Genomic DNA, 16,881 nt, shown 5'->3' on the forward strand with positions numbered 1-16,881 from the left:
CCTTCTGTAACAACTCTAATTCAGTGTAAATTGGAATCCTTGTGGACACGTTTTGAGTGGTGCATCAGTGCTAGAGTGAGGTTGAATCAAACCTCACCACCACGCCTAACTCCGCCCCCCGGCCGAGTTCCGTCACCGCGCCTAACCCCGCCCCCCCGCCGGTCTCCATCACCATGTCCAACTCCGCCCCCATGCCGACCTCTGTCCCCGCCCCCAGGCCTAACCCCGCCCCCACATCCAGCTCCAGTCCCACACCAGGTCCTAGCTCCCCGCCCTGCCGTGTGTTCACCATCCCTCCAGACTTGCCCCTCTCTGAGGATGAACGATCAGTCCTCAGCAGAGGTCTCACCTTCGTTCCCACACGTTCTCGGGTCAATGAATTCAATACACGGCGTGACATCGAACAATTCTTCCGCCGCCTTCGCCTCCGTGCCTTCTTCTTCAATCAAGACTCTCGCCCACCCTCTGACGACCCCTTCTCCCACCTCCAACACACCCCGTCCACCTGGACACCCCGTGCTGGCCTCCTATCTGCCCTCGACCTCTTCATAGCAAACTGCCGCCGCGATATTAACCGCTACCTGAACTCCCACACCCCTCCCACCCACTCCAACCTCTCACCCTCGGAACGCGCAGCCCTCCACTCCCTCCGTTCCAACCCCAACCTCACCATCAAACCAGCTGACAAGGGAGGCGCAGTAGTAGTTTGTCGCACTGACCTTTACACCGCTGAGGCCAAACGCCAGCTCGCAGATACCTCCTCCTACCGTCCCCTTGACCATGACCCCACCCCCCACCACCAAACCATCATCTCCCAGACGATCCATAACCTCATCACTTCAGGGGACCTCCCATCCACCGCCTCCAACCTCATAGTCCCACAACCCCGCACCGCCCGTTTCTACCTCCTGCCCAAAATCCACAAACCTGACTGCCCCGGACGACCCATCGTCTCAGCCTGCTCCTGCACAACCGAACTCATCTCGGCATACCTCGACACGGTCCTGTCCCCATTAGTCCAAGAACTCCCCACCTACGTTCGTGACACCATCCACGCCCTCCACCTCCTCCAGGATTTCCGCTTCCCCGGTCCCCAACGCCTCATCTTCACCATGGACATCCAGACCCTGTACACCTCCATCCCCCATCACGAAGGACTCAAAGCCCTCCGCTTCTTTCTTTCCCGCCGTACCTCCCAGTACCCTTCCACCGACACCCTCCTTCGACTGACCGAACTGGTCCTCACCCTGAACAACTTTTCTTTCCAATCCTCCCACTTTCTCCAAACAAAAGGAGTAGCCATGGGCACCCGCATGGGCCCCAGCTATGCCTGCCTCTTCGTAGGGTATGTGGAACAATCCATCTTCCGCAACTATACTGGCCCCACCCCCCATCTTTTCCTTCGCTACATTGATGACTGTATCGGCGCTACCTCGTGCTCCCACGAGGAGGTTGAACAGTTCATCCACTTCACCAACACCTTCCACCCCGACCTCAAATTCACCTGGACAGTCTCGGACTCCTCCCTCCCCTTCCTAGACCTTTCTGTTTCTATCTCAGGCGACCGAATCAACACGGACATCTACTACAAACCAACCGACTCCCACAGCTACCTGGACTACACCTCCTCCCATCCTGCCCCCTGTAAAAACGCCATCCCATTCTCCCAATTCCTTCGTCACCGCCGCATCTGCTCCCAGGAGGACCAGTTCAAAATACGTACAACACAGATGGCCTCCTTCTTCAAGGACCGCAATTTCCCCCCCGACGTGGTCGACGGTGCCCTCCACCGCATCTCCTCCACTTCCCGCTCCTCCGCCCTTGAGCCCCGCCCCTCCAACCGCCACCAGGACAGAACCCCACTGGTCCTCACCTACCACCCCACCAATCTCCATGTACAGCGCATCATCCGCCGTCACTTCCGCCACCTCCAAACAGACCCCAGCACCAAGGATATATTTCCCTCCCCTCCCCTATCAGCTTTCCGTAGAGACCACTCCCTCCGCGACTCCCTTGTCAGATCCACACCCCCCACCGACCCAACCTCCACTCCCGGCACCTTCCCTTGCAACCGCAGGAGGTGCAACACTTGCGCCCACACCTCCCCCCTCACTTCTCTCCAAGGCCCCAAAGGAAACTTCCATATCCGCCACAGATTCACCTGCACCTCCACCCACATCATCTACTGCATCCGCTGCAGCCGGTGTGGCCTCCTCTATATTGGGGAGACAGGCCGCCTACTTGCGGAGCGATTCAGAGAGCACCTCTGGGCCACCCGGACGAACCAACCCAACCACCCTGTAGCACAGCATTTCAACTCCCCCTCCCACTCCACCGAGGATATGCAGGTCATTGGACTCATCCACCGCCAAACCACAACAACGCGACGGTCGGAGGAGGAGCGTCTTATCTTCCGACTGGGAACCCTCCAACCACAGGGGATGAACTTGGACTTCACCAGTTTCTTCATCCCCCCTCCCCCCACCTTGTCTCAGCCGAATCCCTCCAGCCCGGCACCGCCTTCCTGACCTGCAGTCTTCTTCTTGACCTCTCCGCCTCCATCCTACTCCGACCTATCACCCTCACCTTGACCTCTTTCCACCTATCACATTTCCAACGCCCCTCCTCCAAGTCCCTCCTCCCTACCTTTTATCTTCTTCTGCTGAACACTCTCTGCTCATTCCTGAAGAAGGGCCTGTGCCCGAAACGTCGAATCTCCTGTTCCCTGGATGCTGCCTGACCTGCTGTGCTGTTCCAGCAATAAAGTTTCAACTTTGATCTCCAGCATCTGCAGACCTCACTTTCTCCTTGAATCAAACTTCTCACTTACAAAAGTGAATTTCCATTTATTCCAATAGTCTAGTTAGGATTTATGTTCTCATTTAGAAACATAAGGTACAGTATCTTTCTGATCATGCAGCATTTGCGTATCTGTGAAAAACAACTTTTCTACAATAACGATTGAAGGAAGTTTCAGATCCCTTTGGAGATTTGACAAATTAGGAAGAAAACATCCCTGAAAGATGTTTGTGTATTGTCTGTATAAATAAGCAGCTCACTTTAATAACACACTTGGTACAATAATTGCTTAACACTTATTCACAAAGATGTGTATTTGAGTTGATGAAATTACTCCTTTGCCCAGATTTATTTGTTAAAATATTGTCAGTTATCATAAAATTTAATATCTAGTTGCACACAGCCAACAAATAACATAAGGATTTTGGGACAGACTTTCAGATAATCTGATGTTACAAGTTGCGGAAGAAATGGACTGTGATGTATGATTAGGCCCCTGTTCTGAATAGATACAGTCTGTCCTTATTTTCATATTTCCAATGAGTTTCTTCCATTTACATTTCTGATGCCCACTAAATAGACAGTTGCCAGGGCTACAGGGCCTCTAACTGGTGTGAAGGTGTAGTTAATAACAAACTTACATGAGAATTTTGCTTTAGGTAGTTATTATAGTAAGAATGTTGACGTGTTCAGATGCAACAAAAGTCATTGATAAGAAACGTTTTTGGAGGTTTGCTGTGTACTAACAATAAAATATAAGAAGGGAGTCATTACTCTTTTGCTTAAGCTGCTTTATGTATTGTCGGTTTAAAGCTTGCTTTAACATTTTTTTTCCTGTTTTTCTATTCCAGCTCCCTCCAGGCGAACTTGACAATATTATGAGATACCAGCAAGAGGTGCTTAGACATGTCGGTGAATTGAAGTGAGTGACGAATGGTTTCCAAAAATAATTTTGTTGATGTGAAGCTTGCCTATTTAATGTTTAAAGTCCACTGTATAATGAGGATTTAAATCTTGTGTTCAGAGATCCTACCTTGTGTGTGCAGCGAGTTGCTGAGAAAATGTTTTTCAGGTCATCCAAAAGAATTTGCATATACAAGTTAAACATTAGTATTCTTGCAAATGTCCTGATGAGTGCAAGATGAAAAGCTTTGATTAAAATGTCTCCTTTTCTTTTTGCTTTTGGTCATGTTCAAATTCTGTACTATTAAACGACTGTGTATGTGTATAGTATAGACCCCAACCCCTCCCAACTATAGACATCCTTTCAATGGAGAAAGAGGTTTCACCCTTGACCAGAAATGTAACTAGTCCCCCTTGCAATAAGATATTAGGTCAGTGGTTGGATACTCCTGAGGAGGTTGACTCTCTCTCTCTCTCTCTCTCCTCCTGATTCCCCAAAGCCTTTTCATGACCTACAAGGTCCAAGTCACCTTGCCTGGAGTAGTGCAGCTTCAGCAGCACTCAAAAAACTTGACAGCATCCAGGACAAAGTAGCCCTTTAGTTTAGCACCACATCCATCACTGGGGCATTGTAGCTTCAGTGGATAACATTTGCAAGATGTACTGCAGCAATTTACCAAGGCTTCGTTGATAGCACCTTATGAACCAGTGATATATATTGCCTATAAGGATAAGAACAGCATGTATATGGGAAGACCATTTGTTTGACCCAAATCATATGTCATCTAAACTCTGAAATGGATTGCTAATCTTTCATTGACACTAGTCAAAATCCTGAAACTCCCTTGCAGAACAGCACTATCGGAGTCTTCCCGTACACTGACTGCAGTTGCCCAAAGAGAGCCTCACATTCTTGAGAGAAAATAGACTGAATGGTAAATGCTGTCATTTCTAGTGATGTCTACTTTTGAAATAATTAAACTCAAACAACTTCCCACCATAAATGTTCTGGTGAAGAGTCAGTGGAATTGAAAAGTTAATTCTACTTTCTTCCAATTGATGCCAGCAGACCTCCTGAGTTTCTGCAGCAATTTCTGTTTGTATTTCAGATTGCCAGCATCCACAGTTCTTTGTTTTATTTCCCAAAATTACTATTATACCTTTTAAAGAAGAGTGGGGATCTTTTCAACTTTCTAGTATAAATACTTAATGTGTCCCTTTTGATGAAAAGTTATTCCACTTCATGAGCAACATTATAAGGAATCAGTTCAATCAGTAAGGAATGTAAAAAGAAGTGCCAACATTACCAGTCATACTTGTGCTTTCATGTGAAGCATGTAGCTTAAACTAGGTCTTCTATTGAAAGCATTCCCACCTCTGCTCAGAAGATCCACGTTTCAATCCCTGACGGGACTTATTGGTAATAGAATACACATTTTGAAATGTGGCTAAATAGGTCAGTTATCAGCATATACATCCTTCCAATGTGCCTAAGAGCAGGAGAATTTCCTGGTCAACCATCCTGCAGAAGACACTGGCAAACCACTGCAGTATTTTTCCACAAGTGTATGCCATTCCACTGGAAGATTTTGGCACAATCCTCAAAGTAAGGACTGAACAGAGATTTTTTTCAAACAAGCTGACTGAGCCAATTGTAAGTCTGACGACTGATCTTAAATAGGTTGTAATTATAACTTTTGGCCACTCTAGATTATTTGGCAACTGCTGCCAATCAGAATCATATTTGACATTATATTTCTGGTTTTTGCACATTTGTGGCTAGTTGAGTACCACCCTTAGGGTTCCTGTTATGAACACCTAAAATGGCATGCTGCTCGAGGTAAACTTTCATCCATCAAGATCAGATGGTTGCTTGCTGTGTATACCTCACTCCCTTTTTTCATAGAATCCCTATAGTATGGAAACAGGTCATTTGGCCCAACAAGTCCACACCAACCCTCCAAAGAGTATCCCACCCAGACCCATTCCCCTAACACATTACTCAACATTTTCCCCTGACTAATGCACCTAGCCTACACATCCCTGAGCACTATGGGAAATTTGGATGGCCAGTTCACCTAACCTGCACATCTTTGGACTGTGGGAGGAAACTGGAGCACCTGGAGGAAACCCGCGCAGATACAGGGAGACAGTCTCAAGAGTCTTGAATCGAACCTGGATCCCTGGCACTGTGAGGCAGCAGTGCTAACAACTGAGCTACCATGCATTTTTGGCCTAAGAGCACCACTTTCCTATCTAGTGTTTGTCTACCTCCAAGTTACTCTAAAAGGATGAGGTATCCCAAATATTTGAACAATGACTGAAGCTAGCCATTTCATGTTGCTACTATGTGGAAGCAATATGAGTGCTATTTCTCTCTAACCTAATGTGACATTTTCCCTACCACAAAAATGAGCATGATTTTTAAATGCTATGCTGGTCTAATGCCAGGTCAGCACTTTGTCCCAATTGCAGCCCTTAACGCCTTCATCTTTTATCTTATAGCTACCTGTCCTAATATGTGTGCATGTGGATCTGGGTTAAATTTTATATAATTTTGTCTGAGAGTTTGGCGGAGGCAGATACACTCACAACATTTAATAAGCATGTGGGTGAACACTTAAAATGCCAGAGAAGAATAGGCTATGGACCAAGTGCAGGTGAAAAGGAATAGTGTAGTTTGATCTTTGTTGGTTAACGTAGATCTGGTGGGCCGAAGGATTTGTTTCTAAACAGTATGACTTTATAACTCTAATGCTTCTGAAAAATACCTTGATATTTCACAACATTGAAGTTGCCACACAAATATATTTTTATAACCTCTCATCAAGGTAAAGCATGAGCCCCTCTTATTTTGTAACACCTTCTGATCTGACCCATTTTGAACAATACTATTGGAGATCTGTTAATGAATAGAATATTTTAATGTGTATAATTCATAGTTTTTAAATATCCATTCTAATATTTTTAAAAAACTGACAGGTTAGCCTACATTGAAATTGTGCTTCAAATGGGTAATTTAGATTGCCAAAAGGATAAAATCTAAGGTACAAAAAGTTCTGGCTATTTTTGCAGCTTTTTCATGGTCACAAGATGATCAGATGTTGTACTTCATGGAATAGCTCTACTAAATTAAATTTTTATCTGTTAATCATACAGTAGAAGCCTCGGTAGGGGAGATTATCTGGATAAATTCTTAATGCTCTAGGATACATTTCATAGGTGGTTTCACAATTTTTCTGAAGGGACTAGTGTCATTGTTTGAAAACATTGTGGGCAGAGTTGATCTTTCACTTGAAACTAAAATCACGACTGCAAAGCTGTGCTGCACCTTGGAGCTTTTTCATTTTTTGTTAATTTATGTTGTGGATTTGTCCAGTGGTTCCAATCTTTTCATCGACAGCACCACAACAACTTTATTTTCAGTAGTTTTAAAAATTCCTCCATTTTCAATTTTGTATTATTTTGATGTGGATTTTTCAGATAAGACCAACATTTTTGACTATAACTGATAACTTAAAGCCACTTTAGAGGGATTCAATATGTTTATGACATTGCAGTTTGAATAAGAGTTCATTTTGGCTGGACTGAATGAGAATGGCTGTTTCTCCTTTCCTAAACAACATTTGTGAATGAGCTGTTTTTCATAATTTCATGATCACTTCTTCTCAAACTAGCTGTTTAACTTTGTAAAACCAAATTCAATTCCTTTCAAACTATCATTTTGGGAATCTGACCTAGATTTCCTGGTTTATAAATCCTATATCTTCCATTATCAAGCAAACAAATGCATGTATGTTATTTTAGTTAACTACGGTTAATCTAGTCCCCTTAATGCTAAGCCAAATTACTTTGTTCAAAAGTTGTTCTCTCTATTTTGAAAAGCTTTATTTTAAAAGGCAAACATTTCATTTGCTCAGGACTAGTATTTAATGTACAATAATGCATCCAAATATAAAAAGTTTTCTTTGTACAACTATACTCCTTTCATTTCATGGGAACAAAACACTTTATTTTAAATTGAGAGTTAGACTGATTCAAAATTTACCTTTTATCTATGTTGGGAAACTATTCTTAAACCAAAGAGCGCTTAAAATTTGGAAAATTTGATGGTAGGATGACAGTGAACACCAAAGAATCATTTAAGAAACAATGCAGGATAGGTTAATTTAAATGAGATCAATTATGTTTTTTCCCACTATATTAAGATCTTGACTGAAAATCCTTGGCTGCAATAAGGTCTAAGTTAGTGCGTATGTAAACACATGGTAAATAACGTCGATGAACATCAGGTGCAAACGGTCACATGGGGAAAATTATGTTGTGATGTTGAGACCTGCCTGAAAAAAAACAGAGGTCGGCACGAAGTATTTCTGGTTATAGGATGGATACAAAATGGGGAAGAAATGGAGAAGAGATGACTATTAATTAAAGAGAATATTGATTTTAGCGAGTCTCCTTGAGGAATAAGGATGGAATTTATTTGGCTAGACTTGATCACGATTGCATCTCTGACAGTTTGAAAGAAACGTGGAAACTATGTAGTAATAATGGAGGGTTTGACTATCCAGCCTATTGTGGAGTAATCACAGTGTAAATGGACAGAGAGGGAGATGATTGAGGTGTGTTGGAGAATTTTATTTGACTGTCTCCTGTCAAATGAAGGAGGTGACGTTTCTGGATTCAGTTCTCAATAATGAAATGGATCTAGCAATGGTAAAGGAATGTTTTAAAGATTAAATAATGATTTAAATTATGTGATTTAATAGTGATTGTTTAATTTGTCCATTGAAAATAATAAAGTGCAATCTGAAGTAAAAATACTTTATTTCTGAGCACCACTGTCCGAGACAAATTGGAATCTAAAATTTGCAGGCAACTCAAAATAATGCATAGTCTTAAGAAGAGTGTGTCTGGATCAAATCACCGTGTACTTCAATCCACAAAGAGCTAGGTCACTGGCAGCCAGACCTCCCTTGGTGATAGTGTAAGATGCAACTGAAGTAAGGTACATCATAAAATGATTTTATATTTTTTTCAAGGGATGTGGGTGTTACTGGCTGGGCCAGCATTTAATGCCCTATAGAAGTTGGTGGTGAACTCCCTCCTTGAACCGCTGTAGTCCAACTGATATTGAAACAGAGCTATCGGAAGTTCCAGGACTTTGATCTCATGACGGCAAAGGAACAGTTATGTTGCTCTGTGACTTGGAGGGACACTTGCAGGTGGTGATGTTCCCATTTATCTGCTGTTAATGACCTTCTAGGTGGTAGAGGTCATAGATTTAACTTTGAAAGGTGTTGTCAAAGGAGTCACAGTGAGTTACTGCAATGCATCTTCCATTACGCATTGCTTGTGGAGGGAATGAAAGTTTAAGATGGTGGATGGTGTGCCAATCAAATCGCTTGTTTTGTCCTAGATGTGTTGTTGGAGCTATACTCATCCAGCCAAGGGGAAAATATCCCATCACTACCTCTTTCCCCCCCCCCCCCCCTCCCCCCGACTTGTACCTTGTAAATATTGAACAGACTTTGTGGAGATGGGAGGTGTTACTCACCTCTGATCTGTATTAATGGTTCAATGCAGGTTGTTGGTAACCCCAGTATGTTGATAGTGGGGAAATCCAGTGATATTTATGCCATGGAATGCCCTGAGACAATGGGTAGCTTCTCTCTCATTGGACACCGTCATTGCCTGGCACTTCTATAGTATAATTGGCCAAAGTCTGAATGTTATCCAGCTTCTGCTATGTATTTGCATAGTCTGCTACACCTCACCTCATGAGGTCAGCCATTTACAACATTGGTCAGAAACGAATCAGGTCAGAAACTGCATGGCAGAACTCAAACTAAGTGACACTGTGCAGGTTGCTATTCAGCAAGTTACATGATATCTCTGTAAAACCTTCTATAAATGTTTTATTAGAGGGTACATCAGGCAGTAATTGACCGCTTTGGATTTATCCTGTCATGTGGACAGGGCGTACTTGGGCAACTTTCCATATTGCAATGTCTATATTATTGTTGTAGATGGATTGGAAAAGCTTGGCTAAGAGCTGGCTCCAGAGAAGAAGTTTTTGGTTGTATTGTCAGGTCTCATAGCCTGTGCAATATCCAAATCCTTCAGCCATTTCTTGATATCACTTGGAGTGAATCAAATTGGCTGATGCATCTACAATGCTGGGTTCACCAGACGAGGCAGGTTGAATCATCCACAATTGTAAACTTGAACAACGTTGTTACAAAGTTTAAATTCAAATACAGAAATTGCATTTCCTTAAACAGATTGAAACATATCGGTATGAAGGCCCAACATGCTCATGGAATCATAGGGATGTACAGCATGGAAACAAACCCTTCGGTCCAACTCGTCTATGTTGACCAGATATCCCAATCCAATCTAGTCCCACATGCCAGCACCCGGCCCATATCCCTCCAAACCCTTCCTATTCATAAACCCATCCAGATGCCTTTTAAATGTTACAATTGTACTAGCCTCCATCACTTCCTCTAGCAGCTCACTCCATGAGTGATAAAGTTGCCTCTTTGGCCTCTTTTATATCTTTCCCCTCTCACCCTAAACCTATGCCCTCTAGTTCCGGTCTCTCCCACCCCAGGGAAAAGACTTTGTCTATTTATCCTATTCATGCCCCTCATGATTTTATAAACCTCTATAAGATCACCCCTCAGCCTCCGATGCTCCAGGGAAAACAGCCCCAGTCTGTTCAGCCTCTCCCTATAGCTCAAATCCTCCAATCCTGGTAACATCCTTGTAAATCTTTTCTGAACCCTTTCAAGTTTCACAACATCTTTCCGAAAAGAAGGAGACCAGAATTGCACGCAATATTCCAACAGTAGCCTAATCAATGTCCTGTACAGCCGCAACATGACCTCCCAACTCCTGTACTCATTACTCTGATCAATAAAGGAAAGCATACCAAACGCCGCCTTCACTATCCTATCTACCTGCAACTCCACTTTCAAAGAGCTAGAAACCTGCACTCCAAGGTCTCTTTGTTCAGCAACACTCCCAAGGACCTTACCATATAAGTGTATAAGTCCTGCTAAGATTTGCTTTCTCAAAACGCAGCACCTCACATTTATCTAAATTGCTGCTTGGTATGCTATACTAATTAAAGGAATATCATGGTGTTTCCTCCAGATACTTTGAAATATAGTTATTGACATAACACTGAGCCACTTTGGGATAGATATTTTCCTTTCAACCTGTCAGCAATGTTACTGCATCTCTCTAGAGCAGGTGAGATTTAAACCTAAGCCTCTTGGTTCAGAGGTAGGGACACTATCTCTGCAACTTAAGAGCTGCTCTTCAGGGTATCCTAAAGTTGTGAAAGATGCTATACAAATGCTACTTATTTGCAATGTTTGGGAGAACTCCCAATCCAGTTGATTTTAGCAAGGAGCTTTTTTATTATTTCTTTTGGACATTGTTGTTGTTTACAAGGTCAGCATTTTGATGCTCATTCCCAATTGCTCTTAGACTGAGTGCTTGCTGGAGAGCATTCAGAGAACTATATTGCTGTACTTCTAGAGTTGCATGTGAGCCAGTCTGGGGAATGATGGCATATTTCTTTCCCTCATGGACATTACCAAAACTGTATTTTTTTTATTCCTGGTCCTCGTTATGGGTGGCACGGTGGCTCAGTGGTTAGCACTGCTGCCTCACAGTGCCAGAGACCCGGGTTCAATTCCCGCCTCAGGCGACTGTCTGTGTGGAGTTTGCACATTCTCTCCGTGTCTGCGTGGATTTCCTCCCACAGTTCAAAAATGTGCAGGTTAGGTGAATTGGCCAAGATAAATTGCCCGTAGTGTTAGGTGAAGGGGTAAATGGAGGGGAATGGGTCTGGGTGGGTTGCTCTTCGGACGTGTGGACTTGTTGGGCCGAAGGGTATATTTCCACACTAAGTAATCTAATCTAATATTCATTGGAATAATCTAATCATTACTGAGAACGGCCTTTCAATTACAGGTTTTATTAATTGAATTGAAATTCCTCAGCTACCATGATAGAATTTAAACTGGTGTTGCTGGAGCATGAGTCTAGTCCGCATCTGTCTAGTCTAGTAACGTTATTTCTATGCTCCCATCCCTTGAATAATTTGTGGTTACATACCAACTAATATGTGAATCAGGATCAGAACTAAACAGCTCAGCCCCTTGAGCCTATTCAACCAATTAGTAAGATTGTGGCTGGTCTAATTGTGATCTGAAATCCACGTTCCTGCCTACCCTGATAACCTTTGACTTCACTACATTTCTGTCATGATTCATTAGTCATCCTTTATGTAAGTAAATGGCTGTAACAACTAGAAAATACTCGTTTTCTATGATCATAGTGCGTTGAAAGTCACTTGTCCTTTGAATCATTTATCAGTATCAAGTACAATTGCAACATGTAACATCTAATACTGTTCAGTGAGGTGTGATTTGTTATTACAGACAATTTGTACTGTGACAGAACTATTGCTGATTAAAAAGCAACAGCCTAAGTAGTCAGGTTTCTTCAGCATTGGTTCTTATTTTTCTATTCCCACAGATATTCCTTGTGAAAATGTTTGTACGTTTTCAAAAATAAAACAATTGCAGTGTTCAAAGATTTGGAGACATCTGGGGCTATGTACTTATTTAAAGTTAGTGTTTTTGATAAAGATATCCATTCTGTTTTATTGAAGATTGTCCTTAAATTTGTGAATGCAAAATGAGTAAAGTGAAAAGAATTTTGGTTTTATTTGGTATTTTGGAGTTTGTGATTCAAGGTAGAGACACCGCTCTTAAAATTTAAAAATTGACTGTTTCAGCAGAGTATTCCCAATTCTCTCTTGTGTGGAACATTTCTCTACTGTTTGCCAACCTGTTAAAACATTTTGGAGAAAATATGCAACTGTTGTAAAATAGTTAATTGTTTGTGCAGCTCAAAGTGTTGGCTCTTGTGATTTAAAAACATGTATTTTTTCAAAATGGGGAGAATTTGCTTTTATAAGTAGGTAGATTGAAGTTATTTCTAAATGATGGGTAGCTTATATTTGTCCTCACAGAATCCTGTGTTTTTACAGTGCATTAAATGTTGAATTATTGGGACAGCTGAGCAGTGACGATCGTCTGAAAAATTATAGATTAGACAAATCAGCAACCTTATTACTTGTTCATTCGACAGACTTTGATTTTAATAATCTTGACTTTTATTTAAAGAAATCAGATTAGATTTCCTCGTGATTACTATCTTATCTTATTCCCATCTTTTATTGTATATTAGTGTGCGTTGTAGATATGGCATGTCTGATCACAAAACTTAATGGATTAAAGAAATCTCTGATAAAACATGAGCAACAATTGCAGCTACAAATTTTAAGTCTTAAGGGAGCAAACTTCGTTTAGTTTCTAGTGGATTTGCTTGTTGAATACATGAGGTTTATTAAATCATTTTAATAAGAACAGCAAAAAAAAATAGAACAAGTTGTAATTTTGAAGGCAACATCAACTCTTGTTAAGCAGTGATCTCTATCAGAAGGATTAGGAGAATTGTCATCTGTATTACTACTAAATTAAACTTTATTGCCCAAGAGAGGTTTAGGGCTTCATATGTGGCATGTGGAAGATAAAGTACATAGAAGAAGGTGGTCAGTTTCTCAAAATTATTGTCCTCATTATTGAGTCCTGAAGGCTGCAGGATTCCCCAGCATAAAATAAGGCACTGATCTTCCAACTTGTACTGCACCTTGCTGGAGTTTTGCGGCAGGCCCTGGACACAAATGTTGACCAGGAAACTCTGTTGTGTTGAAGTGGCAGGCAACATCCTTGAGGATTTCTTCTGCACGCTTTCTGGTTTAATAACATCTTTCCTATAACAAGGTGACCAAACGTGAACACAATATTCCAATTGCAGTCTCACCACCGTCCTGTAGAACTGCAACATAATTCCCCAATTTCTGTACTCAATGCCCTGACTGATGAAGGTCAGTATGCCAAAAGCCGCCTCCATTGCCCTGTATACCTGTGACTCCACTTTCAGAGAACTGTGAACCTGAGTTGAATAGACTAGTGTATATTCCCTCGAGGTCAGAAAAAATGAGAAATGATTTCTTTGAAGCATACAAAATTCTTAAGAGTTTTGAGAAGGGAGATGGAGGAGGATGTTGCTTGTCTGGGGACATCTGGAATTAGCTTGGGCGGCACGGTGGCACAGTGATTAGCACTGCTGCCTCACAGCGCCAGAGACCCGGGTTCAATTCCCGCCTCAGGCGACTGGCTGTGTGGAGTTTGCACGTTCTCCCCGTGCCTGCGTGGGTTTCCTCCGGGTGCTCCGGTTTCCTCCCACAGTCCAAAGATGTGCAGATCAGGTGAATTGGCCATGCTAAATTGCCCGTAGTGTTAGGTAAGGGGTAAATGCAGGGGTATGGGTGGGTTGCGCTTCGGCGGGGTGGTGTGGACTTGTTGGGCCGAAGGGCCTGTTTCCACACTGTAAGTAATCTAATCTAATCTAAGTGTAACCAGATATAGCAGCCCTGGCAATTGAGAGGATTTTGCTCATTGTTGTGTATCTTTTTAAAATACTTCACCCAAAGTAGCTGTGGCTTTTGTTTTGTACAAATTCTAAATTGAGATTTGATAGATTTTAGATACTTGGAATAGTTTCTTAGAACAGCATGTTCTAGATAGAATTAGAGAGTAGCTAGATTGATCCTGGTATTGTGCAAAGAGTCTGGATACTTTAAGATTGATTTTTTTTTTTGTTGTCACACGTACCTAAAGAAAAGTTTTTTGTTTGCTAGCAGTACAGGCAGATCATAGTAAGCAAGGACATGCAGATCATGGGGTGAAAAGCAACTTGGACGAAGTAAGGCATACAGGTTACACCATGTGCTAAGCAAGATCACATCTGTAGAAGCTGGTGAGCGTCCTTATGGACATGCCAAATTTCCTGAACCGCCTGAAAAAGAAAAGGCGCTGTGCCTTCCTGACCATTGCATCTACATGGGCGTCGAGGACAAGTTGTCAGTTATCGTCACTCCTGGGAACTTGACACACTCAACCTTCTCAACCTCTGCACTGTTGATGTAGCTGGGGGCTTGGTCTCCTCCTTTCTTTCTGAAGACAGTGATCAGTTCTTTAGTTTTGCAGACATTGACAGGGAGGTTGTTACCATTGCACCAAATCACCAAGCCCTCTATCTCCTTCCTGTTTTCTGACTCATCATTATTTGAAAGCTGTCCTACCACTTTGTCAGAGTGAAGGCACCCCCAGCTGGCAGTGATCCTTGTGTTATTTTTTGCATTTGGTTTGAGGGTGATTGGATGTATCAGATTTTTAATGTAAGTAAGGGTAAAGAAAACATAAAATTGTGCAAAAACAGGTGACCTGTCAGAAAGTTAAAAATTAATCAGAAATCACAACACCAGATTATAGTCCAACAGGCTTATTTAAAATCACAAGCTTTCGGAGTGCTGCTCCTTCATCAGCTGAAGTCAGGAAAAAAAATTTGGGTTAGAGAATGGTAGCTGGAAAAGCAAAAACAGTAAGTATTTCTATAAATTTTGGAGTGTAAAGTGAGTTTTATAGAAATAGAATCTAGAGAGTTAATCGTGGAATATGAGACTATCATGGATGAATTGAACAGGAATTGTGCATCAGCCTTCTTTATAAGAAACAACTATAAATGTGGAAATGGGAGACAAGAACCCATTTGCACGGGATGGGCGACCCAGTAGCTAGGTGGTTAGCACTGCTGCCTCATAGAGCCAGGGACCCTGGTTCAATTCCACCCTCTAGCAACTGTGCAAACTCCACACAGACATTCTCGCTGTGTCTCTGTGTGGGTTTCTTCCAGATGTTTCAGTTTCTTCCAGATGTTTCGGTTTCCTCCCACAGTCCAAAGATGTGAATGTTAGATGGATTGGCCATGCTAAATTGCCTGTATTGTCCAGAGATATGCTGGCTACGTGAGTTAGCCCTGGAAAATGAAGGGTTACAGGGGTGGGGTTGGGTCTGGGTGGAATGCTCTTCGGAGGGTCTGCTTCCACACTGTAGGGATTCTATGATTCGCAACTACTTGGTCCCCACTATCACCTGACTTCTCTTCCTCAGCTTTCTATTAAGTCCCTTTCTCTGCCTAGATTTTTTTTCCCCTCTCTTTCTTTGTCTTCACCTGTCCACTTACTGGTATTTTGCTCTCTCTTGTGCACTCTCCCTGTTTTTTCTGTCCCACCAATTGCCATCTCCTGTCATTAATACCACCATTTCTTAACTGCATCACCTCTGAAGAAGCATCACTGGATTCAATGTTAATTCTGTTTCTGTCCACAGATGCTGCCAGACTGCTGAGTTTCTGTGGCAATTTCTTTTTCTTTCTGAATTCTTTATTGTGAGAGGAATTGAATACAACATTAAGGAGGTGATTCTTCAATTATACAGGGCACTGATGAGACAACATTCGAGTACAGTATGTGTTTGTCACCTTGTTTAAGAAAGGAATCAAATATGTTGACAGTTCAGAGAAGGTTTACCAGACTAAAACTTGGAATTGTTGGCCGTCCTTATGAGGCGAGGCTAGTTTTACATCTGTTGAAATTTAGAAAGCAAGAGGTGACTTGACTCAAACATATAAAACTGAGAAGGTCTTGACGGTAAATGTGGAGAGGATGTTCCTCCTTCTGGGAGAATCTAGAACTAGAAGGTCATTGTTTAAACATAACGATGTGCCCTTTTTAAACAGATTAGGTGAAATATTTATCTCCAAAATGTTGAGTCTTTGGAGCTATCTTCCTGAAAAGACAGTGGAGGCACATTTTTTAGGCAGAGGTCGCTAGATCCTTGGTAATCAAGGGAGTGAAAAGTTATCACGATAGGTGGGAATGTGGATTTGATATCATTATCAAAACAGCTCTGATCTTATTAAATAGCAGAGCAGGCTTGAGGGGCTGAATGGTATAGTCCTGTTCCTTACTTGTATCTTTTTGTGAACAGATATTCAGCTATTTCCGAGGACACTTAAGGATTGATCTTGCTACTGTGGGTCTGCAGTCATACATCAGCCAGATAGCAGATTTCCTTCTGTAAATATTACGCATCAGCTTCGCTAGTAGTGATCAATGGTAATTTTACAATCACCATTACTGAGACTAGTTTTCAATTCCCAAGTTATTAATCAATTGAATTTTAATTT

General features: G+C 42.2%; 1 protein-coding gene across 1 annotated transcript in view; it reads left to right on the plus strand.

The window, feature by feature from the left end:
• The window catches only part of lman1 (lectin, mannose-binding, 1), a 66,434-nt gene that overhangs the window by 38,591 nt on the left and 10,962 nt on the right, over positions 1–16,881 (plus strand). The window contains exon 10 of the mRNA XM_043680460.2: positions 3,651–3,721. Coding sequence (XP_043536395.1) covers positions 3,651–3,721 — 71 coding nt within the window. The remainder of the gene's footprint in view (positions 1–3,650; positions 3,722–16,881) is intronic.

Source organism: Chiloscyllium plagiosum, unplaced genomic scaffold, assembly GCF_037043375.1.
Source record: "Chiloscyllium plagiosum isolate Xiang-an unplaced genomic scaffold, Cpla_swu_hap1 HiC_scaffold_1, whole genome shotgun sequence".
Lineage (NCBI taxonomy): Eukaryota > Metazoa > Chordata > Chondrichthyes > Orectolobiformes > Hemiscylliidae > Chiloscyllium > Chiloscyllium plagiosum.